This window comes from Dendropsophus ebraccatus, chromosome 10, assembly GCF_027789765.1.
Source record: "Dendropsophus ebraccatus isolate aDenEbr1 chromosome 10, aDenEbr1.pat, whole genome shotgun sequence".
NCBI lineage: Eukaryota > Metazoa > Chordata > Amphibia > Anura > Hylidae > Dendropsophus > Dendropsophus ebraccatus.
This window is the reverse complement of record NC_091463.1, coordinates 7,424,792-7,450,344: the sequence shown is the minus strand read 5'-3', so window position 1 is coordinate 7,450,344 and position 25,553 is coordinate 7,424,792. Positions and strand designations below refer to the sequence as shown.

The 25,553-nt window shown below is 45.2% G+C and overlaps 1 protein-coding gene across 7 annotated transcripts in view; it reads left to right on the top strand.

The window, feature by feature from the left end:
• The window catches only part of RALGDS (ral guanine nucleotide dissociation stimulator), a 111,973-nt gene that overhangs the window by 26,489 nt on the left and 59,931 nt on the right, over positions 1-25,553 (top strand). Inside the window, exon 1 of one of the 7 annotated variants that reach the window (XM_069986026.1) lies at positions 18,586-18,832. The exons of 5 other annotated variants lie outside the window; for them this stretch is intronic. In XM_069986026.1, coding sequence (XP_069842127.1) covers positions 18,740-18,832 — 93 coding nt within the window. In that variant the 5' untranslated portion in view covers positions 18,586-18,739. Of the gene's footprint in view, positions 1-18,585; positions 18,833-24,426; positions 24,579-25,553 lie in introns of those variants that run through there. One more of the 7 variants, XM_069986025.1, reaches the window with a different exon arrangement.

Sequence of the window (25,553 nt, the reverse complement as noted above, 5' to 3'; positions counted from 1 at the left end):
ATATATATAGTGACATCATCAGCTTATTTCCTGTATATAGTGACATCATCACAACTGATTCCCTGTATATAGTGACATATTCAGAAATGCTTCCTTGTATATAGTGACATATTCAGAACTGCTTCCTTGTATATAGTGATGTCATCGAAGCTGCTTTCCTGCTGAGTAACAATTATAATCATTTGTATATTGCAGCATCATATTCCACAGGACTTTCCCTTCTTAAAATGATGGCATCAAACTGCTTGTTATGATGTCATCAGACTGCTGTCCTGTGTATAATGATGTCATCAGACTGCTGTCCTTTGTATAACGATGTCATCAGACTGCTGTCCTGTGTGTAATGATGTCACCTGACTGCTGTCCTGTGTATAATTATGGCACCTGACTGCTGTCCTGCTTATTATGATGTCATCAGACTTCCTTAGATACTTGTAGTGATATCATTTATGCACCTCCTGGATTACAATAATGTCATTGAACGTTCTTGTGTTGCCATTCTCTACTCAGTATTTCATCTCTCCGGACGCTGTGTCAGAAAACTGCTTGCTGAGGGTTTGTTACAATGTATCCAGTCTATAGTGTCTTCTGTGAGCATATATATATTATAGCAGGTATAGAGAACCTTCAGACCTCCAGCTGTTGCAAAACTACAATTCCCATTATGTGTGGACAGCCAAAGCTAACATTTTGGCTGTCCAGGCATGATGGGAATTGTAGTTTTGCAACATTTGGAGGGCCACAGGTTCTCTGTCCCTTTTTTTAAGGAGACAGTGCAAGAGGCCTTCAAGCTTCTAAGACATGACCCTCCACCCCCTTGTTGGGTATAAAACAATTTTCTGATTGTCTTTTGTGCCACTTGCAAAGCCTGGGTTTCTCCAGTAGAGGGCAGCAGAGTCTTTGGTAGATGGAGCCTATGATTGTAACTTGTAGCAGATGCCAATTAGGAGCGAATCGTCTTCCTTCCGTTAATTAAGGATGAGCTCAGCTCATGTAGATGCTGGAGACAGCGTCTTGGGTTGATGTTCCGCTAGTAACAAGCTTAATGGCACCTGCCGGTGTGATAATTGTAGCGTGACTCAGGGGCATTATGAAAAGCATATGTGTGGAATTCCTGAAAAGTACCAAATAGGAAGTAAACAGGTCGTAAGAAGAAGACATCACATCTGTAAGAAGACACATCACATCTATATGGATCTGTAAGAAGACACATTACATCTATGAGGATCTGTAAGAAGACACATTACATCTATGAGGATCTGTAAGAAGACACATTACATCTATGAGGATCTGTAAGAAGACACATTACATCTATGAGGATCTGTAAGAAGACACATTACATCTATGAGGATCTGTAAGAAGACACATTACATCTATGATGATCTGTAAGAAGACACATCACATCTATGAGGATCTGTAAGAAGACACATTACATCTATGAGGATCTGTAAGAAGACACATTACATCTATGAGGATCTGTAAGAAGACACATCACATCTATGAGGATCTGTAAGAAGACACATTACATCTATGAGGATCTGTAAGAAGACACATCCCATCTATGAGGATCTGTAAGAAGACACATTACATCTATGAGGATCTGTAAGAAGACATCACATCTATGATGATCTGTAAGAAGACATCACATCTATGATGATCTGTAAGAAGACACATCACATCTATGATGATCTGTAAGAAGACACATCACATCTATGAGGATCTGTAAGAAGACACATTACATCTATGAGGATCTGTAAGAAGACACATTCCATCTATGATGATCTGTAAGAAGACACATCACATCTATGAGGATCTGTAAGAAGACACATTCCATCTATGATGATCTGTAAGAAGACACATCACATCTATGAGGATCTGTAAGAAGACACAGCACATCTATGAGGATCTATAAGAAGACATCACATCTATAAGGATCTGTAAGAAGACACATCACATCTATGAGGATCTGTAAGAAGACACATCACATCTATGAGGATCTGTAAGAAGACACATCACATCTATGAGGATCTGTAAGAAGACATTCCATCTATAAGGATCTGTAAGAAGACATCACATCTATGATGATCTGTAAGAAGACACATTACATCTATAAGGATCTGTAAGAAGACACATCACATCTATGAGGATCTATAAGGAGACACATCACATCTATGAGGATCTGTAAGAAGACACATCACATCTATGAGGATCTGTAAGAAGACACATCACATCTATGAGGATCTGTAAGAAGACACATCACATCTATGAGGATCTGTAAGAAGACACATCACATCTATGAGGATCTGTAAGAAGACACATCACATCTATGAGGATCTGTAAGAAGACACATTCCATCTATAAGGATCTGTAAGAAGACACAGCACATCTATGAGGATCTGTAAGAAGACACATCACATCTATGAGGATCTGTAAGAAGACACATCACATCTATGAGGATTTGTAAAGCCACCACTCACCAGACGCAATCATCTTAGTGAATCCGGTGGGACCTGTGCCTATCACACAGTGGGCCCAGAAATCTACACTGGCCCTAGAGCAGGTGTAGATTTTTGCCATGATTTATGCCACGCCTCGTCCCCGCCTTGCTACGCCCCCCATGCCCGCCCATGAGACGAGTGGGCCTCACACCATGGAAAAGGTGCTGATTTTTTTGCACACCTTTTCCATGGCATACGCTAGGGCACACATCTGTAAAATGGTATGCTAATCTGTCCACAGGGTGGCACTGCAGTCTAATGAATGTAGAGATTGTTCTATGTTGTATTATACACTAAGATATATCATTATAAGACTCTTGAACCGTGACAGCAATGCCATATCCATATGCAGTGCCATCACACAATGGACACAGATCCTGCCTGACCTTTGGCTTATGATGGGTTCTGTCAGGCAATGCCCATGTTCCCATCATATCTAATGGAACGGGAGGCTCTATATAATATATAATATACACTATATAATATAATAACTGTCAAAGCAGGTAATACATGAAATTTACAGTGAATCTGAGGTTGGTATCTTGGATACATCTGTTATGGCTGCTCCTATAGCACAGGTGTCACACTGCAGCCCTCTAGCTCTTACACAACTACAACCATCAATGGATTCTTGGGACTCTTCATAATTTTTCATAAATCTTTTTATAGAATCTGGAATCTGCTAATCGTTGTTTTGCTTTGTGACTAATCTGTCTCCAGAAGTTGCAAAAGTTTACATTGTTAGACGCGTCAAGGAGTTTTCGGTGCTAAAATTATAACTGATAGAAATAACAAGAGGCGCCCACTCATTCCTGCGGGGTGCTGGGCCGGTGGCGGAGGAATAATCTGCTGAATTTATCCTGGTGGATTCTGGGAGAAGGACGCCCACTGTTATATCCTTATATACCGCTTATATATGATGCTGGGGGCTTAAATAAACCATATAGACATGCTGAGACTTGTAGTACAACAGGGCCTAATGACTTTGGCCTAGAAAAAACATTAAGGGGTTATCCAGCGCTACAAAAACATGACCACTTTTCCTCCTCTCTTGTGTCCAGATTGGGTGGGGTTTCAAACTTTGTTCCATTGAAGTAAATTGAGCTTAATTGCAAACCACATCTGAACTGGAGACAATAGAGGGGGAAAAGTGGCCGTGTTTTCGTAGCGCTGGATAACCCCTTTAAAGGGATAGAAATGTAACATTAGTGCAATTGCATCTTGTAAAAAAAACAGGATAGCAGCGCCGGCTGTCAGTCAGGAGCACTGGGAGTTGGGCGGCACGTGCAGGTAATAGACAGAAGTATCAGCCCCTCTGCATTGTACTTCCAGGATTTTTAGTACACTCATAGACATCAATATGGCGTCGCTCCCCCTTCCATCTTCTGGGGAGATTTTCTGCAGGATTTTGGGGAAGTTTGTATTATTCAGAAAACATTAGTGAGGTCAGATAGTAATGTTGGGGAGAGGCCGGACTCACAGTTTACATGAATGGGGTTGGGGTCTGGTCCCGTTCCACCATGTCTTTATGAATCTCACTTTGTAGTAGTCATGGGGAACAGAAAAGGCCGAACCCAAACTGGTCCCACAAAGATGGAGGCCACAATTGTCCACAGTGTCCTGGTGCTGAAGCATTAAGTTTTTCCTTCACTGGAGCTAAGAGGCAGAGGCTGACCCCTGAGGAGCCCCCCATAGTATTACCCTCCTCCACCATACATTACAGCGGGCACAGTGCAGTCAGGCAGGGAACATTCTCCTGGCAACACCAAACCCAGACCCCTCCATCACTAGACCCAGACCCCTCCATCACCAAAACCAGACCCATCCATCACCAGACCCTTCCATCACCAAACCCAGACTCATCCATCACCAGACCCATCCATCACCAGACCCTTCCATCACCAAACCCAGACTCATCCATCACCAGACCCTTCTATCACCAGACTCATCCATCACCAGACCCTTCTATCACCAGACCCGTCCATCCCCAGACCCTTCCATCACCAGACCCAGACCCTTCCATCACCAAACTCAGACCCGTCCATTACCAGACCCAGACCCTTCCATCACCAGACCCAGACCCCTCCATCACCAGACCCGTCCATCACCAGACCCAGACCCCTCCATCACCAGACCCAGACCCGTCCATCACCAGACCCAGACCCCTCCATCACCAGACCCGTCCATCACCAGACCCAGACCCCTCCATCACCAGACCCAGACCCGTCCATCACCAGACCCAGACCCCTCCATCACCAGACCCAGACCCGTCCATCACCAGACCCAGACCCCTCCATCACCAGACCCAGACCCGTCCATCACCAGACCCAGACCCTTCCATCATAAAACCCAGACCCGTCCATCACCAGACCCAGACCCCTCCATCCCCAGACCCGTCCGTCACCGGACCCAGACTCATCCATCACCAGACCCGTCCATCATCAGACCCTTCCATCGTAAAACCCAGACCCGTCCATCACCAGACCCAGACCCCTCCATCACCAGACCCCTCCATCACCAGACCCTTCCATCATAAAACCCAGACCCGTCCATCACCAGACCCAGACCCCTCCATCACCAAACAGAGACCATACATCACCAGTCCCAGACCCTTCCATCAACAGACCCAGACCCATCTATTATACACCAGATATAGGAGTGTCAACCATAACAACATATGTCTTCTCCGCTCCAGAGTCCAGTGGTGGCGGCTTTACACCCCTCCATCTGATGCTGGACAATGTGCTGTGTGATGTAAGGCCGGCATGCAGCTGCTCAGCCATAGACACCCATTATGTTATATGTATTACACTATATGTGCAGATTCTACTAGTCACGAGATTCTAATAACTTGCATGTCTACTAACCCTGAAGTCTGTGGTTGTCAGGGAATCTCTCTCTCTCTCTCTCTCTCTCTCTCTCTATATATATATATATATGTATCTTACACTACTGCTGTACATGTGGCATAAGCTTGCAGCCTGAATTGGCTCCTCAGGGGACTCTTTACATGCCCTAATTCCTTCCATTGTCAGGGGTGTTATGCCATTCACCATACTGGGGCAGGAGAAGGGGTAGACCCCTATGGCGTATGGTGGTGAGATTAGATTGTCAGCTCTATGGGCACAGGATAATAAGAAGGCAGATCATGGCGGATGTAGACAGCAGACACTATAAGGGGTGAAAATGAGTAAATTTTTAACTCCTCTCTTGTTTCAGGGCTTCAGATTACCAGAGCGCTGCAGAATCTGTCTCATTCCATAGAAACTAGGTCAGATGTCACCATGACTGCTGCAGGATCCATCAGCGGGGGTCTGACTGAGGGGAGGGAGGGGGCCGCTGTTCTGACAAGGCTGAATATAATGGGGCATGCCGCTATTACAGCTATTATTGTAAGATGTCCGGTTCCTATTGGCAACACAAAGCGTGTATAGGGTGGGCATCTGTGGTGAGGACCCCTTAAAGGGGTTGTTCACAAAAAATTCTTTCAAATTAACTGGTGCCAGAAAGTTACAGAGATCTGTAATGGTGCGTTTACACAGGCAGATTTATCTGACAGATTTTGGAAGCCAAAGCCAGGAATGGATTGGAAAAAAGGAGAAAGCTCAGTCTTTCCTTTATGACCCGTTCCCTGTTTATGGTCTGTTCCTGTCTTTGGCTTCAAAAATCTGTCAGATAAATCTGCCTGTGTAAACGCACCATTATTTACTTCTATTAAAAATCTCCAATCTTCCAGTACTTATCAGCTGCTGTATGTCCTGCAGGAAGTTCTCGGAGTGGGTTATGTCCTCCCTAGATCCTAACACATGCCCATTAAAGAACAGTGTAGGTGCAGGTTTAGTGCAGAGGAACCACAGGGTCCAGGATAACTTAAACAAGCTGGAACTTTAAATGTTTCTTAAAGGTGCAGTGACAACAAAGTACAGTTCATCTGTTAGCGAGGAGCAGTATAGATGGCTTGAGAGTTGGCAGGCTGCGATCCCTTGTTCTACTTGGAATACTTTGGAACCCTTGACTCACTGCTTTTAGCGGGGACACTGTAGAATACTTGAGAACAGTTACAGCGCAGCACTTAGCAGGTTTACTGAGTTCAGGGCCATCTTGAGAGAGTCTCTGATTACTTGAATAGACATAACTTAGGGTCGTATTAGATGGCCCGATGCCTCCTGTAAGCGTCCTCTTCTGACACATTGCTGGGTCTAAAGAGGGGGGCGGCACAGCTCGGACAAAGAGACTCCAGCTGCATCATGAATTACCCTGGCCCGGAGTACCCCTTTAATAGTTTTTCCTACAGCTGTGCCTGGTGGGAGAAAGAAATACAGTGGGACATCTAGTGGCAGGAGAGCAGAATACACCTCCCAGTCCTCAGAGACCATATCCTATGGCTTTTCCTGCAGTGACGGACTACACAAGCTAAACAGGAATGGCATATTGGTTCTGGGACATTACATATGTTCTGCAGGAAGTGGTGTATTCTCTCCAGTCTTCCAGTACTTATCAGCTACTGTATGTCCTACAGGAAGTGGTGTATTCTCTCCAGTCTTCCAGTACTGATCAGCTACTATATGTCCTGCATGAAGTGGTGCATTCTCTCCAGTCTTCTTGTACTTATCAGCTGCTGTATGTCCTGCAGGAAGTGGTGTATTCTCTCCAGTCTGACACAGTGCTCTCTGCTGCCACCTCTGTCCATGTCTGGAACTGTCCAGAGCAGCAGCAAATCCCCATAGAAATCCTCTCCTGCTCTGGACAGTTCCTGACATGGACAGAGGTGGCAGCAGAGAGCACTGTGTCAGACTGTAGAGCGTACACCACTTCATGCAGGACATACAGTAGCTAATAAGTACTGGAAGACTGGAGATTTTTAAATAGAAGTAATTTACTACCCTGTATAACTTTCTAAAACCAGTTGATATAAAAACATTGGGGTACATGTATGAAAAGGCAAATATGCCTTTTTTTTGGCGCAGATGGGGCAGATTGGCGTCAAAATATTTGCAGAGGGTATTTTTGCGAATATTTTGTTCGCATCTGCGCCACCTTCGTCAGTGGGGCGGAGAGGGGGGTGCAGTAACAGGCAGAGGGGGTGTGGCATCTGCGCGTGCCGCATTTATCATTTTTCCAGTGTAAAAATGATACTGAAACCTACGCCAGCTCTGAGTTGGCGTAGGTTTCAAAATCTTTGCACGGACGGGCTCTGTGCGATCGGAATTTATGTAGAGGCAGTGCGGGCTTCGGGGACATTTGTAAGCCCAGCGTGAAAAACCCCGGACTTCATAAATGTCCCCCATTGTCTTTTTCACACGAGTACCCCTTTAATCACTGCAAAAAAGAAGTTCCCCTCTAAGAAGTCTCCTGGTATAGTCTGCAGAACTTTATATCTCCTGCTGAGAAAATGGTTAAACTATCTGCAACAATAAGTACAAATATATGAGGTCATAAATCCAGCAAGCTGTGGTGTGACACAATGTAACCCTGATAAGAGATTCCTCCTCTCCCTGCGGATGTCAACAATAGACTCTTCCATCACAGTCACTAGATCATCTGCAAGAGAGCGAAAAACAGCCCAACTCACGTTACGCCTTGGCCGGGTTGTATGTTCAGGAACACCCCCCCCCCCCCCACACACACACACACACACACACCCCCTATATAATCCCTCTGGATGGGACCTTCCTGTTATTGTCAGGCAGGAAGTATAGAGAATAGGGCAGAGCCAAGTGTGTGAGGGGGGAGGAGGGATGTGGAGATGAACTCTTTCTGCAGACAATGACAGTAGTTTATGGACAGATAGAGTTTTCTTATGTAAAGGAATAATCACCGCTCACACATTTCCTTAGCGAGTATAAAAACAGATTCCGCCATCATAACTGATCCTGACGTCTTATAGTGCCGCCCGGTGCGGGCACGTAGCACACATATAGCTGTAGGAACCAGAGGTCCTGGAGATGCTCGGATACATTTAGATCAGGGGTAGAATATACATTTTAAAGGGAACTCCACCTCAAGTCATAGCACATTATGGGTGATACTGTATACATGGCCTGTGTATCTAAGCTTATCATGTGTGATACTGTCAAATAAGCTGGTGTATCGATAAGTCTAGTTATACAGTGTATCTAAACATCACGTCATATAGAAACCGCTGCATTCTGTTACGGTGACCTGCGGTAATTGTGGAAACTACTGTGAATTTATATAGTCTTATATTGTGCTGCTAAGTGAGTGTATCTAAGCCACTCATGTGTGATACTGTTTGCTGAGCTTCCGGAGCTAATCATATCAAGTACAATACTGTTTGCCCACTGTGTTATTTAGGCCTACCATACAGTATGCTGAGATGCTGTATCTAAGCTTATCAATACTGATATCCCCCCCCCCCCACACACACACACACGTTATTTAGGCCTACCATACAGTATGCTGAGATGCTGTATCTAAGCTTATCAAGTATAATACTGATATCCTCCCCCCACACACACACACACACATACACACGCGTTATTTAGGCCTACCATACAGTATGCTGAGGTGCTGTATCTAAGCTTACAGTATACTGAGATGCTGTATCTAAGCTTGTCAACTATAGTACTTATCACCCCCTGGATTATTTAGGCCTACCATACCATATGCTGAGATACTGTATCTAAGCTTATCAAGTATAGTACTGATTCCCCCCCTGGGTTATTCAGGCCTACTATGTTTGATACAGGCTGCTGACTTGCTGTATCTAATCTTATCAAGTGCAATACTGTTTTCCCAGCTTGTGTATCTGAGGCTATCATGTGTAATACTATCCACTGTATCTAAGCATAGCATTTATGATACAATCTGCTGTACCATGGTGATTATGCTGGACGCCATGTTTGATAAGATTCTTACCTCTTTCTGATTTGTAAGTTTTTGTACAAACAAACTAAAAAGAAATTGAACATTAAAGGGGAACTCCAGAGAAAAACAGTTTTTTTAAATCAACTGGTGTCAAAAAGTTGTACAGATTTATAAATTTGTTCTGATTAATAATCTCCAGTCTTGCAGTACTTATCAGCTGCTGTATGTCCTGCAGGTAGTGGTGTATTCTCTCCAGTCTGACACAGTGCTCTCTGCTGCCACCTCTGTCCATGTCAGGAACTGTCCAGAGCAAGAGAGGTTTTCTATGGGGATTTGCTGCTGCTCTGGACAGTTCCTGCCATGGACAGCGGTGGCAGCAGAGAGAATTATGTCAGACTGGAGAGAATAGATCTCTTCCTGCAGGACATATGGCAGCTGATAAGTACTGGAAGACTGGAGATTTTTTTTAACAGAAGTAAATAACAAATCTATAGAACTTTCTGACACTAGTTGTTTTGAAAAAAAAATAATAATACATTTTCCGGCCCTGGTCCTTCCTGCTCCATGGCCATTGTTTCTACCACTCTATCACTTTCACATCCTCAGAGGGATAAGTTCAGGGTCGCCGTCTGTTCTGCTGATGTCAGTGGTTGAGATATTTGCTATGTGTCCTGACATGGGGTGTGTATGTGCTGTCTGTCTGTCGCCATCTCTTTCCCTTGTGTTATAGAACGGATACCAGGGCTTCCTGAGAGGTGCTCAGGTCGGGACTTATCACTTCTCTCCTCTTCCTGCTTTTTTGTCCTTGAAAAACATAAACTGATAACAATTCAGAAAATACCGCAGAATCCGACGTATTGTGACAGATGTGATAAGAGAGAAGAATCCTATATACTGTGTACAGGAAATCATCTCTTACACAACATATTATATAGAAGCAGTCACCACATCTACAGCTCAGATCCCAGATAAAGAGACACAAGAGCAGTATTATAGTAGTTATAGCACAAGCCAAAAAGACAGAAATGGCTGCACATCGCACCCATGGCTGACACGAAAGCTTATTCAGCTACATTTAAAACCAACATCAGAAGTTAGTATATAATTTGGCCAAACCATATTGCCTCATGTACCACGTGCAGGTCTTCTGATACACATGAGTCCCTAACCAAAAAACATCACTGTGCCGGTCAGCGACCACAATCCCCGCAAAACGTGCGCAAGCAGAGAAGGGGGGCCACGGAATGGCCCTGCAACCCCATTGTCACAGGACCAGACCCAAAAGGGCCCCCCGGACCCCGCAGGCGCCACCGGCGGAAAAAGTGGACGCCAAGCAACACAAGTGTGAACAAGCTCTTACCTCTCTCCATTCCTCTGCAGGTAGAATGGGAGAATACTAGGAGATCCTCCCCTTATGTACACAGGTGCTTCCTGCTAATTTGGATCACATGGGTCTTACACAGCACGAGTGCTAGCCACAATGAGAAAAGGGACAGAATACATAAAATATGCACAAGCCAAAAAGACAGAAATGGCTGCACATCGCACCCATGGCTGACACGAAAGCTTATTCAGCTACATTTAAAACCAACATCAGAAGTTAGTATATAATTTGGCCAAACCATATTGCCTCATGTACCTCATGTAGTTATATCCTTGTATATAGGAGCAGTATTATAGTAGTTATATTCTTCATAAGAGGAGCAGTATTATAGTAGTTATATCCCTGTATAGCTGCTAAGAGCACACCTGCGTAACACCTTTCCCCTCCCAGCTCCAGCCTCCAGTGTATGGATCAATAAACCCCTTTCTCTGCTGACCGGTGAGTGCGGATTCCTTTCTCTCCATTGCATATATTATAGTAGTTATATCCCTGTATATAGGAGCAGTATTATAGTAGTTATATTCCTGTATATAGGAGCAGTATTATAGTAGTTATATTTCTGTATATAGGAGCAGTATTATAGTAGTTATATTCCTGTATATAGGAGCAGTATTATAGTAGTTATATTCCTGTATATAGGAGCAGTATTATAGTAGTTATATTTCTGTATATAGGGAGCAGTATTATAGTAGTTATATTCTTGTATATAGGTGCAGTATTATAGTAGGTATATTCCTCTATATAGGAGCAGTATTATAGTAGTTATATTCCTGTATATAGGAGCAGTATTATAGTAGTTATATTCCTGTATATAGGAGCAGTATTATAGTAGTTATATTCCTGTATATAGGAGCAGTATTATAGTAGTTATATTCCTGTATATAGGAGCAGTATTATAGTAGTTATATTCCTGTATATAGGAGCAGTATTATAGTAGTTATATTCCTGTATATAGGAGCAGTATTATAGTAGTTATATTTCTGTATATAGGGAGCAGTATTATAGTAGTTATATTCTTGTATTCTTGTATATTCAGCCCTCCCCATTAACCCCCTAGCCGCCGGACATTATACATTACGGGGTCCCCGTTCCTGGTTGCTTCGGGGCTCCCGGTGTCTTCACGGCCCGCCCGGCCAATCAGTGCGCTGTGGCAGGACAGCAAGCAGGAGCGGGGACCTGGTAATGTATATCCTGCCCGCCCCCCCTGCAGCACCGATCGCCCCCGGCCGCATGATCGCCCCCCCCCGCACCCCCGGCCGTACGATCGCCCCCTGCAGCCCCGATCGCCCCCCGCACCCCCCGGCCGCACGATCGCCCCCCGCACCCCCCGGCCGCACGATCGTGATTGTGCGGCCGGGGGCTGCGGGGGGCGAACGTACGGCCGGGGGCTGCGGGGGGCGATCATGCGACCCGGGGGTGCGGGGGGGCGATCATGCGGCCGGGGGCGATCGGGGCTGCAGGGGGGGCGGGCAGGATATACATTACCAGGTCCCCGCTCCTGCTTGCTTCGGCGGCTCCCGGCACGTTCCGCCCGGCCTATCAGTGTGCTGCCCCGCCGCAGCGCACTGATTGGCCAGGCGGCCCGTGAAGACACTGGGAGCCCCGAAGCAAGCAGGAACGGGGACCCCGGTAATGTATAATGTCCGGCGGCTAGGGGGTTAATGGGGAGGGCTGCAGACAAAATTGCAGCAGGGATGTACATCCCTGCTGCGAGTTTCTCTGCTAATGAAAATATAAAGCTGGGATCTGCAGCGAGTCTCCCTGCAAAAACACAGCAAGGAGACTCGCTGCAGATCCGGCAAGTGGGTTTGTAACCTTATAGTAGTTAGGATCTTGTTCAGAAGGTGCTGTGTATAATGGTTTTATTGTTAGACATATAGTAGTTATATTTTTGTCTCTTTGAATAAGGACAATATCATTCTCCACCTTTATGGGACAGAATTCTTTACCTACTTTATAACAGTGATGACAGTAAGGGTGGTATTACACGGGCCGAGCAGGGCCCGATAATACCTGTAAACAAGCGCCGATCGTTGCTCGTTTACTGGGCCTATTACACGGCCCAATAATCGTTTAACAAGAGCTGCAAGGACATCGTTACCGATGTCCTTGCAGCTCTTGCTAAACTGGCATACATTACCCATCCACGTTCCAGGGCTGCTCCTGCGGTCTTCTCCCCGGGTCCCGCGATCGCTCTAGCTTCACAGCGGCCTGTCAGCTGATAGGCCGCTCAGCCAATCACAGGCCGGGACCGCCGCGGCCTGTGATTGGCTAAGAGGCCTATCAGCTGACAGGCCGCTGTGAAGCTAGAGCGCGCGCGGGACCCTGGGTGAAGCGGACAGCAGGAGCAGCCCTGGAACGTGGATGGGTAATGTATGCCAATTTAGCAAGAGCTGCAAGGACATCGGTAACGATGTCCTTGCAGCTCTTGTTAAACGATTATTGGGCCGTGTAATAGGTTGGTGCCCGACAAAAATAGGTTCTAACCTATATCAACGATCAGCCGATGATCGTTGTCATCGGCTGATCGTTGCATTTATTACACGGAACGATAATCGGCCGAATCGGGCCAATTCGGCCGATTATCGTTCAGTGTAATAGTACCCTAAGTAGATAAAAAGTAAGATATAAAAAAAGACAGCAAGACCTAAAAACTAGAAATCTATTCTTTGAACAGTAAGATATAGAAACCCTGTAAAATAGAATTATGCAGAGAGAAATCTTGCTGTTCTGGGTCAATAATCCTAAATAAGGGGCTAGGAGTGGTTCATAACCTGCATATAATGCGGCCCGGGAAGTCGTCATGCGACCACTGCACCTGTAATATCTGTGTGTCCTCTGCAATGATCACTATGTGCCTTGTGGTTGCCTATCCCATACATATATATGAGGTCACACCGTGCGGCTTATGTGGTATGTGGAGAATCCACCACCCAAAGATGTCCTTAAGGTAACAAGACTGTCACCATCTCCACGCGTCCCCTGATGTCAAGGCCTGAGCGGGTGACGCACTCAGCTCTGTGACCAACATACAATACCGCAAATGGTACGCTGCATGTGTTATCTGTGTGGTCTCTGTATACCTCCAGAAATAGAATCTGTGATAGATAGATAGATGACAGTCAGACAGACAGATAGATGACAGACAGACAGACCGACAGACAGACAGACAGACAGACAGACAGATAGGAGATATATAGGAGATAGATAGATAGGAGATAGATAGGAGATAGATCGATAGATAGATAGATAGATAGATAGATAGGAGATAGATAGATAGATAGATAGATAGATAGATAGATAGACAGACAGACAGATGATAGATAGATAGATAGATAGATAGATAGATAGATAGATAGATAGATAGATAGGAGATAGATAGAAGATAGATAGAAGATAGATAGAAGATAGATAGATAGGAGATAGATAGGAGATAGATAGATAGGAGATATATAGGAGATAGAAAGGAGATAGATAGGAGATAGATAAGAGATAGATAGATAGGAGATAGATAGATAGATAGGAGATAGATAGATAGATAGATAGATAGATAGATAGATAGATAGATAGGAGATAGATAGATAGGAGATAGATAGATAGGAGATAGATAGATAGATAGATAGATAGATAGATAGATAGATAGGAGATAGATAGGAGATAGATAGATAGATAGATAGATAGATAGATAGATAGATAGATAGATAGGAGATAGATAGATAGATAGATAGATAGATAGATAGGAGATAGATAGATAGGAGATAGATAGATAGATAGATAGATAGATAGATAGATAGATAGATAGATAGATAGATAGATAGATAGCACAGTGACTTTCTTATGGCTAGAGATGTTTATTTTGTTGTCAGGCTGAGTGTTTCCATGTGCGGCTCACACCCTGTGGATATTGGCTGACACATCAGGACACGTGGACACACAGGAATCCTGAAAATGCTGGTTCTCCGGCCTCATTACATGTGCTGCCGGGATGGTACAGGGCTACTATACACCAAGCAGGCAACACCAGTGTATAAGGAGTAACAGGAACAGCAGCTACTGTCATTTCGGGAATTGTGAGCCGGAGTCATTGTATGTGTACGTAAGCCTCCTCCTTATTATAGGAGGCTTATTCTACTATATTCACAGATATCTCTATACTGGCATACCAACACCCCAAATCCACAACTTGTCAACCAAAGAGACATCATAGCAGTGTTATAGTAGTTATATTCTTGTATATAGGAGCAGTATTATAGTAGTTATATCTCTGTATATAGGAGCAGTATTATAGTAGTTATATCTCTGTATATAGGAGCAGTATTATAGTAGTTATATTCCTGTATATAGGAGCAGTATTATAGTAGTTATATTCCTGTATATAGGGGGCAGTATTATAGTAGTTATATTCCTGTATATAGGAGCAGTATTATAGTAGTTATATTCCTGTATATAGGAGCAGTATTATAGTAGTTATATTCCTGTATATAGGAGCAGTATTATAGTAGTTATATTCCTGTATATAGGGGGCAGTATTATAGTAGTTATATTCCTGTATATAGAGGGCAGTATTATAGTAGTTATATTCTTGTATATAGGAGCAGTATTATAGTAGTTATATTCCTGTATATAGGAGCAGTATTATAGTAGTTATATCTCTGTATATAGGAGCAGTATTATAGTAGTTATATCTCTGTATATAGGAGCAGTATTATAGTAGTTATATCTCTGTATATAGGAGCAGTATTATAGTAGTTATATTCCTGTATATAGGAGCAGTATTATAGTAGTTATATTCCTGTATATAGGGGGCAGTATTATAGTAGTTATATTCCTGTATATAGGAGCAGTATTATAGTAGTTATATTCCTGTATATAGGAGCAGTATTATAGTAGTTATATTCCTGTATATAGGAGCAGTATTATAGTAGTTATATTCCTGTATATAGGGGGCAGTATTATAGTAGTTATATTCCTGTATATAGAGGGCAGTATTATAGTAGTTATATTCTTGTATATAGGAGCAGTATTATAGTAGTTATATTCCTGTATATAGGAGCAGTATTATAGTAGTTATATTCCTGTATATAGGAGCAGTATTATAGTAGTTATATCCCTGTATATAGGAGCAGTATTATAGTAGTTATATTCCTGTATATAGGAGCAGTATTATAGTAGTTATATTCCTGTATATAGGAGCAGTATTATAGTGGTTATATTCCTGTATATAGGAGCAGTATTATAGGAGTTATATTCCTGTATATAGGAGCAGTATTATAGTAGTTATATTCCTGTATATAGGGGCAGTATTATAGGAGTTATATTCCTGTATATAGGAGCAGTATTATAGGAGTTATATTCCTGTATATAGGAACAGTATTATAGTAGTTATATTCTTGTATATAGGAGCAGTATTATAGTAGTTATATTCCTGTATATAGGAGCAGTATTATAGTAGTTATATCCCTGTATATAGGAGCAGTATTATAGTAGTTATATCCCTGTATATAGGAGCAGTATTATAGTAGTTATATTCCTGTATATAGGAGCAGTATTATAGTAGTTATATTCCTGTATATAGGAGCAGTATTATAGTAGTTATATTCCTGTATATAGGAGCAGTATTATAGTAGTATATTCCGGTATATAGGAGCTGTATTATAGTAGTTATATTCCTGTATATAGGAGCAGTATTATAGTAGTTATATTCCTGTATATAGGGGGCAGTATTATAGTAGTTATATTCCTGTATATAGGAGCAGTATTATAGTAGCTATATCCCTGTATATAGGAGCAGTATTATAGTATATTCCTGTATATAGGGAGCAGTATTATAGTAGTTATATTCCTGTATATAGGAACAGTATTATAGTACTTGATCTTTGCTCCCTTAGGGTACAAACACACACAGCAGATATGCAGCAGATACGCAGCAGGTTTGATGCTGTGTTCAGTTATTTAGATCTAATCTGCTGCGTATCGCAGCAGTAAATACGCAGCGTATAAGCCGTGTGTGTTTGTACCCTTAGAAACATTTCTTATTATACCTTACACAGCCCTGTAGTATTAAGATCCCTGGCCTCCATGTTTTACAATTAGTGAGCAGCTGAATTAGATTGACAATTGCCTATAAGAGCTCAGTATGTGCTCAGCACGGTTGTCACTTCCCTTCCCCCAGTCTTACTGGCAGCTAAAACATCAGACTATATAACAATCTCTCCAGGGAAAGAGTTTACGGCTCCAATTGTTTTCCCAGTTTCTGTGATCTTGCTGCAGTCATTGTGTTGTCTTCTGTCCTTTACCTGCAGGGCGATAGCTGACGTCCGGTTTGTTGCCATAGTAACACCGCTGCCCCCTATATGCTCTATTATTTTCTGGATCCTGTTCTAGAATCAATGAGTGTGGATAATGTGATGCGGCAGAGGTGACCACAGCCGAGAGTCCCAGCAACTCTGCTTCAGTGTTTATCTGGTTGTGAGACACTGGTCCGTGCATTTATCGGACTGGAGCAGGTGTTTTGTGAATGTCAGGCTATGTTCACACTAAAGAATAAGTCAGGAATTTCAAGCTAAATCTGCACTTAATTTTACGTATATTCCGCCTAAAATATGTACAGAGCAATGTCCCATTGTGTTCAAAGGGATTTTTACTGTGTTATTCACAAGGCGGAATTTACGCACAAAATATTCCGCTGTGGATCAGCTTTCCGTCCAAAGAATTGACATGTCTATTCTTTCGGCAGATTGCGCTAGACAAATCCCATAGACGTCATTGGGGCCTTGAATTTCTGCTTTCCGCACCCTCCAGAGCTGAAGAAGAGGAAAACTTCAAGCAGAAAACTTTCCTGTACAATTTCAGTGTGAACATAGCCTTACCGTGTGGCCGTTCACTGAGACACAGTTATTGTATGCACAATTTTTGGGACAAAAATGTGCATTGACTAAAATGATAATGCAAAACTCACACAAAATATCCCCCCCAGCAATGATGACCACAGGTGGGTGGAGTTGGGCGCCACTATCCATGTGTGATGAGACAAGCGCCCCCCACAGTGCATCTCTTCTAAACCTGATACAAGTGCTCACAATCTGCCATTATGAGGGCCCAGCCACGCATGTGGGCCTTTACCCTGGCACCAGCTGCTCAGGATCGGTAATCAGCACCTGACAACGGCCTTTCAGTACCAGTTATCAGCACCTGGCACCCGCCGGTCAGGATCAGTAATCAGCACCTGGCATCCTTTGGTCAAACAGCTCAACCCATCAGACAAACCTGCAGTGCAGCCCAGGCCGCCATGGGGATCAGTGAGTCAGCTGGCTGTGCATGCAGCAGGATTGCTCTCAGTGTATAGGGGGATGAGTGAGTCAGCTGGCTGTGCATGCAGCAGGATTGCTCTCAGTGTATAGGGGGATGAGTGAGTCAGCTGGCTGTGCATGCAGCAGGATTGCTCTCTGTGTATAGGGGGATGAGTGAGTCAGCTGGCTGTGCATGCAGCAGGATTGTTCTCTGTGTATAGGGGGATGAGTGAGTCAGCTGGCTGTGCATGCAGCAGGATTGTTCTCTGTGTATAGGGGGATCAGTGAGTCAGCTGGCTGTGCATGCAGCAGGATTGTTCTCTGTGTATAGGGGGATGAGTGAGTCAGCTGGCTGTGCATGCAGCATTATTGCTCTCTGTATATAGTGGGATCAGCATGGCCTCATGCATCGTGATTGCTGCAGGCTGAGGGGCTGTTCCATGTCTGCAGAATACAGATGAGCTCCTGGAGATGGATCCTCCTGGCTTGTTGTAGCATGCTCACAGGGTGGGGTGGAGGGAAATCACAGCTTTTCATGTCTTGGAGGGAGAAGGGAAATATCTACGTGAAGACTCACACCTCTATGATCCTTGCAAAACAAGAGGGTCACCTGTTACTGCTCAACGCACAAGGAAAGGGGGGGCGTCCATACAGGCCGAGGAAGGGGCAATGACTGAGCGGATGAGCTTGGCCGAGCCTGAAGCCTAAAGAGACCAAAATAAGAGGGACCTGAGGGGACGATGGAGCAGAAGCCGACATTCACCCTCCAAAAAGCCTTGCTGCAGCCGGTGAAGATGTGCATGCTGGATATGCCCCTGCTGCTGGATCACGACGTGAGTAAACCCCCCGTATCTCTTGGGTTGACTTGACCTCGTTGCTTATGGGTGATTGATGATGGTAAACTAGGTCAAACACTGTTATGTATGTGGTGGGGGGAGACATCTCCAACCCATTAAGGGGAATAGGTCTTGTATTGGGGGGCACCTAGCATGGGGCATATTCTCTACTATTGGAGGTTTTCAATATCGCAGCCATGCTTGTAAAACAACATTGCATAAGGACATATAGGTGGTGTGTATGAGCTTAGGCTGGGTCACACTATTGTTAACAAATACAATAATGGTATGATTTGTACTTTTTTATGTTGTGAATCCCAATACTATATATATGAGAAAGAGGCTTTCCCCATGCCCGGCGGTGTTGTAGTCCTCGTCAGATGCGAAATAGCAATGATTCACCCAATGTAGAATGGTCAGGCTCCCGTCCTGTGAGATGGATTTGTTGGATTTATCGTTTGTTGACATTGTGTCCTTTGGGGGTGATGTGTATCCCCAGAGTGTAATGGGGGCAGATTCTGCCCCCAGGTTTAATGACCTGATCTGACAGGTGTTAGACAAGCTACTAGATAACTGTAGCGCCTGGAATAGAGGAGCGGTGTGCGTGTTTACCGTCTATTGTCATTCTATCAGTCCTCCCTCTAGATCTCTGCTGTCAGTGAATAGAAACCTCAGCATTTACACCCAGAACTACAGATCCTTTCCTGACCTAATTTTGCTTACAGCTGAGGGTTTGTTTCAGTTGTGTGCTGTCTAGACGATCCTTGCAGACACATGAAGCCACACGGTGACTTCAGTCCCATAAATGTTGCAACATCCCATCTAATAATTGTCATATTGGGAGAGAATGTGACCACAAGCATCAGTCCAGACCTGAGGAATATTTGGCTGCACGTTGCAGCATTGACCTCACTGTACATGGTGCCCGACTGTAACTTGCATGCAACTTGTCTTTGACAGCAGGAGAGTGTCGGGTCCATTGCGCAGCTTCACGCTCGATAACCTGAGAGTAAGGCCTAAGGGCCCTATTCCACAGTAACGATTATCGGCCCCATTCGGTCTATTACCGCTCGGTGGAATAGAGAGAACGATCAGCCGATGATCATGTCATCGACTGATCGTTCATTTAGGGCCAGACTTAAAATCATCGTTCCCCCACCGCGCATCGCTACGGTGCAATAGCGGTGCGCGGCGGGTGACCGACAATTTGAGAAGCAGCAGCATCATACATTACCTGCAGGGCTTCTGCTGACGGAGCGCTCAGCCAATCACAGGCCGTAACTATGTCCCTGCAGCCCTCGCTCAACGATCATCGGGCCGTGGAATAGGCCCCGTAAACGAGCGGCGATCTAGCAGATCGGCGCTTGTTGACATCGTTGATCGGGCCCTCCTCGGCCCGTGGAATAGGACCCTAAGGGTCAGGAAACTTAAAGCAACTGTACCAGGCCGAAGCACTGGAGGCAGGCCGACCCACCCTTAGTGGGAGGAATCCCCCGCCCTTTTTTATAGGGTTCCATTGATTCTAATGGAGTCATGTCATGGAGGGGCTGGAGTTTCTTCCCACTAAGGGTGGGTCGGCCTTCCTCCAGTGCTTCGGCCTGGGCCTGGTGGTACAGTCTATAACTCTATTACTTGTCTATAACTCCATTACTTATCCCTTAAGGGGTTTATCAACACAGCTACTTTCTTGCATAAACAGTGCCACACCTGTACCCAGGTTGTTTGCGGTATTGCAGTTTCGCTTCATTCAATTCAATAGAACTAAGCTGCAAAGCCGCAGCCGCTGCTGGAACTTCAGAGCCTGTTTCTGCCATGACATGCCGCTCAGCCAATCATGGAGAGGTATGTAGACCATTTATTATTTTACTGAAAAGGTGTTATCCAGCGCTACAAAACATGGTCACCTTCAGAGACAGCAACACTCTTGTCTCTAGGTCAGGTGTGGTTTGCAATTAAGGTCCATTCACTTCAATGGAAATGTGTTAAGCCACTATTCCACAGCCCGACTCTTGAGGAGCAAGCAAGCGCTGTCAGAGCTCGTTTGCTCCTCGTTCCCCATTCGCTGCCACTGCTATTCCAAGCGGCAGCAGCGAGGGGGGGGGGCTGCCCGGGTGATCAAGCATACAGCAGCGGTCTGCTGCCGCCGCTCCTGTTCCACAAAGCGTCGGCAGCAGATCGTTGCTGTATGAGTCGTTTGTCTTTCAACGTGTTTGAAAGACAAACGACGCAGCGATCAGCCGACATGAACGATGGCGGCTGATCATTGCCTTCTATTCCACGGGACAATTATCGGCCTAATACGACCGATAATCGTTGCGTGGAGTAGGGCCTTTAGGGCCCGTTTACACAGATTATCTGCCAAAGATTTGAAGCCAAAGCCAAAATGACTATAAACAGGGAACAGGTCATAAAGGAAAGCCTGAGAGTTCTCCTCTTTTCAAATGCATTCCTGGCTTTGGCTTCAAATCTTTGGCAAATAATCTGTCAGGTAATCTTTCTGTGTAAATGCACCCTTATAGAACCTGCACCCAATTTGGAGAGACTAGAGTGGGGCTGTCTCTGGGAAAAAAGTGGCCGTGTCTTTGTAGCGCTGGATAATCCCTTTAGCGTAGCTTCACACGTAGCGTATTGCTGCGTTTTTATCGCTGCGTGTTTGGTGCGATTTTTACATGTGAGTTTTGATTTTCACATGAAAATCAAAACTCACATGTAAAAATCTCACCAACGCGCAGCAATACGCTACATGTGAAGCTACCCTAAAAGGCAAGGACTTCACTAATGAGACAAGGCATCAGGCCGTATAATACGGCCCTAAGGATGTAGTCAGGCATGGCAGGTGTGCTGCAGATATCTGTGCAGCTCCCACATGTGTTTGCAGAAACCACTGCAGGTACAGATGCAAGGAACAATCTGCTAAGTGTGACCAGGGCCTTAATAAACATAAAAACTTTGAGGATAGATAATTTTTTGCATTGCTCATTAGGGTGAGCCCTTCTGTTCTGCAGGACATCTCTCTTTCCCATGGCAGTTGAATGCAGAGCATTGTGCACATAGCCTGGGATCAGCGTCACATAGCCGCACTCTCAGGACGTTCACGCTTCACATCTGCTGAGTTTCATTGAGACGACAGGCGTGTGTCATCCTGAAATCCACAATGATTCACCGCTGAACATCTCATAGCAACACTTTCCTTTTTGCTTTGTTTGCAAACAGTAAGATTCTCAGGAAGTCTACCATCTTCTGTATGTGCAGGTCGGAGTGTATGATTTACTGGGGGAAGCCTGCGCATACTTGTCAGGTCAGCGCTTGCTTCCCCCATGTCCCCTGCTCGCTGCCTGTGCTATTACACGTGCGGAGGAGCAGGATGGACCACTCAGACGAACATTTCATGGTTCAGGTGGACCAGCGGCGGTCTGCTGCCATCACTCCTATTACACGGACATAATCGTGGTCTTTCAGCACTTTGAAGAACCACAATCAGCTGACATTGTGCATGCTGGCTGATCATTGCTTTTCAACATGCGCTATTACACTGAATGATTAGCAGCCTGAACGGTCGTTAATCGGCCAAGTAAGGACAACTGTTTAATGTAATAGGGCCTTAAAGGGGTCCTCCAACAAAAAAAACTTTCAAATCAAATGCCAGAAATGTATAATTGACTTCTGTTACAAAATCTTAGGTCTTCCAGTACTTATCATCTGTTGCATGTCCTGCAGGAAGTGGTGTATTCTCTCCAGTGTGACACAGTGCTCTCTGCTGCCACCTCTATGTCAGGAACTGTGCAGAGCAGCAGCAAATCCCTATAGAAAACCTCTCCTGCTGTGGACAGTTCCTGACATGGACAGAGGTGGCAGCAGAGAGCGCTGTGTCAGACTGGAGAGAATACACCACTTCCTGCAGGACATAGAGCAGCTGATAAGTACTGGAAGACTAAAGAATATTTAATAAAAGTAAATTACAAATCTGTATAACTCTTTTGACACTAGTTGATTTTAAAGAAGAAAAAAAAAAATCACTGGAGTACCCCTTTAAGTTATTAGGGGTTGTACCTGATATCAAGCTGGCTGAATGTTTCTAATGACAATTAGCAGAATAGTGAGTGCAGCTCTGGGGTATAATACAGGATGTAACTCAGGATCAGTAATGTAATGTATGTACACAGTGAGTGCAGCTCTGGAGTATTATACCGGATGTAACTCTGGATCAGTTACTTGTCCTACAGTATATCTATATATAATGGCATTCTTGGCTGGACACAACCTTTTAAAGGGGTACTCCAGCGAAATGTTCCTGTCTCGGCCAGAGATGTCAGTAGAGAGCACTGTGTCAGACTAAAAATAAAACTACATTTTCCTGCAGTACATGCAGCAGCTAACAGGTATGGGAAGACTTGAGATTTTTTAATAGAAGTAAATTACAAATCTATATAACTTTCTGACACCAGTTGATTTGAAGGATTTTCGCTGGAGGTACCCTTTAAGCATTACTGTACATGTATAAGTGAAGACTGGTTGGCCGTAATCTCCCGTACAGGTGAGAATGGCTGGGTACAATGGCTTGGTGGTCTTATTAAGACGCTGCTTGGTCTCCTTCCATATTGTGTCATGCAGCTGTGGATTATACTAGTTGGGTGGTCTTTACCCAGTGTTGATGTACAGTCGGGAGGCTCGGGTTATCTGATATGTAATATCAGCACATTATCACCCAGCTGGTGAATGACGCCCTTTGGCATCCATGCTGGATATTACATGAAAGGATTTCCTTATTAGCGGTGTGCAGGGTCTGATAAGGACACAGCGTTGTGGTCGACCAGCTCTATGTGTTACAGGCCTGAACCTGCCGCCATCACCCCATCCACAGGTTATAGAAGCCACAGTGTACAGTGACCCGCAGCCCTCTCCCCCAATACACACACACTTCCTCCATTACTTTCCTCCTGATTCTGTCTGGAGGATTTCAGTTTTGCAACAAAACTGTAAGTGATCAGCCACTGTGTGTCCTGCAGGAAGTGGTGTATTCTCTTCCTGTACTTATCAGCTGCTGTATGTCCTGCAGGAAGTGGTGTATTCTCTCCAGTCTGACACAGTGCTCTTTGCTGCCACCTCTGTCCATGTCAGGAACTGTCCAGAGCAGGAGATGTTTTCTAAGGGGATTTGCTGCTGCTCTGGACAGTTCCTGACATGGACAGAGGTGGCAGCAGAGAGCACTGTGTCAGACTGAAGAGAATACACCACTTCCTGTAGGACATACAGCAGCTGATAAGTACTGGAAGATTGGAGATTTTTAAATACAAAATCTGTATAACTTTGACACCAGTTGATCTGAAAGAAAAAAATAACTGGAGTACCCTTTTAACTAAATCCCTCACACTTATGTTGCTCCTGTGGGGTTTTTATAATTAACCTTTTAGTTTCCTAAATCAGAGAAAACCCCGTTCCCTTGTTACCTGAGTCACTTGGGCTCCAATTTGGGTTTGTGGTGCCAGCAGCTAACCTGGCATTATGTGGGCGGTGCGAGCAGTAAGTAAATAGCTGTGAAGCAGGAGGATGAGGAATGTTCAGACCTAACAATCGGAGTATTTATTCTGTAGTAGAAGGAAATAGAGCCGGTTAGGAGCAGCACCCAGGTATGAACCTGCGACCTCATGAGAAGCCTGCGCCCTGGAGGAGAGACAACCTGTACCGCAACTACCTGCTCAAAATCTTGGAGTCCTTCTGCCTCCATGTCCCGCTGCCAAGCATGGTAAGCTGCCACTCTGTGGATTAATATGATTTGTTAGATTTATGGCACATCTAATGCAGACATGGTTACATGAGGTGCTACAACAGACATGCACATACTATGACCACTAATAGAAGGTTACCCCCGTTCAGTGGTGGTTAGTCACCTTCCACTCCCTGCCTCAAAGGTGTTTGGGGTCATTCAGGCCTCCGGGGTTAAGGTTCTCCCCCCTCCTCAGTGTGGCTTTTAGAGCCCTCCCTTTCCCTCAGTAATAGCCAAGGGCTTCCCCTTCCTCATTTCTGGTCGGGGTCCTCTCCTCTGGGCTGGTGTGGTGGTTACAGTAGGGCATTTCTTTGGCCTGTGTGGTGGTCGGGCTCCCCCTCTGACCAGTATTTTTGTCCAGGTTCTCTCCTCTGGGCCTGTGTGGTGATTGGGGTCCCCCTCTGTGCCTGTGTGACGGTCGGGGTCCTCCTCGGTATGGGGCATTTCAGTTTCTCACCTTCTGCCCTGTGTGGTGGTCTGGGTCCTCCTCTTTGCCTGTGTGACGATCGGGGCCCTTCTCTGGGCCTGTGTGGCAGTTGGGGTCCTCCTTGGTATGGGGCATTTCCATTTACCACCCTTTGGCCTGTGTGGCGGCCAGGGGCCTCCTCTTGGCCTGTGTGACGGTCGGGGTCCTCCTCGGTAAGGGGCATTTGTTTCTCACCTTCTGCCCTGTGTGGCGGTCGGGGGCCTCCTCTTGGCCTGTGTGGCAGTCGGGGGCCTCCTCTTGGCCTGTGTGGCGGTCGGGGGCCTCCTCTTGGCCTGTGTGGCAGTCGGGGGCCTCCTCTTGGCCTGTGTGGCGGTCGGGGGGCCTCCTCTTGGCCTGTGTGGCGGTCGGGGGGCCTCCTCTTGGCCTGTGTGGCAGTCGGGGGGCCTCCTCTTGGCCTGTGTGGCGGTCGGGGGGCCTCCTCGGTATGGAGCATTACAGTTGCCCCTATCATGGAGGAGGCAGTGGAC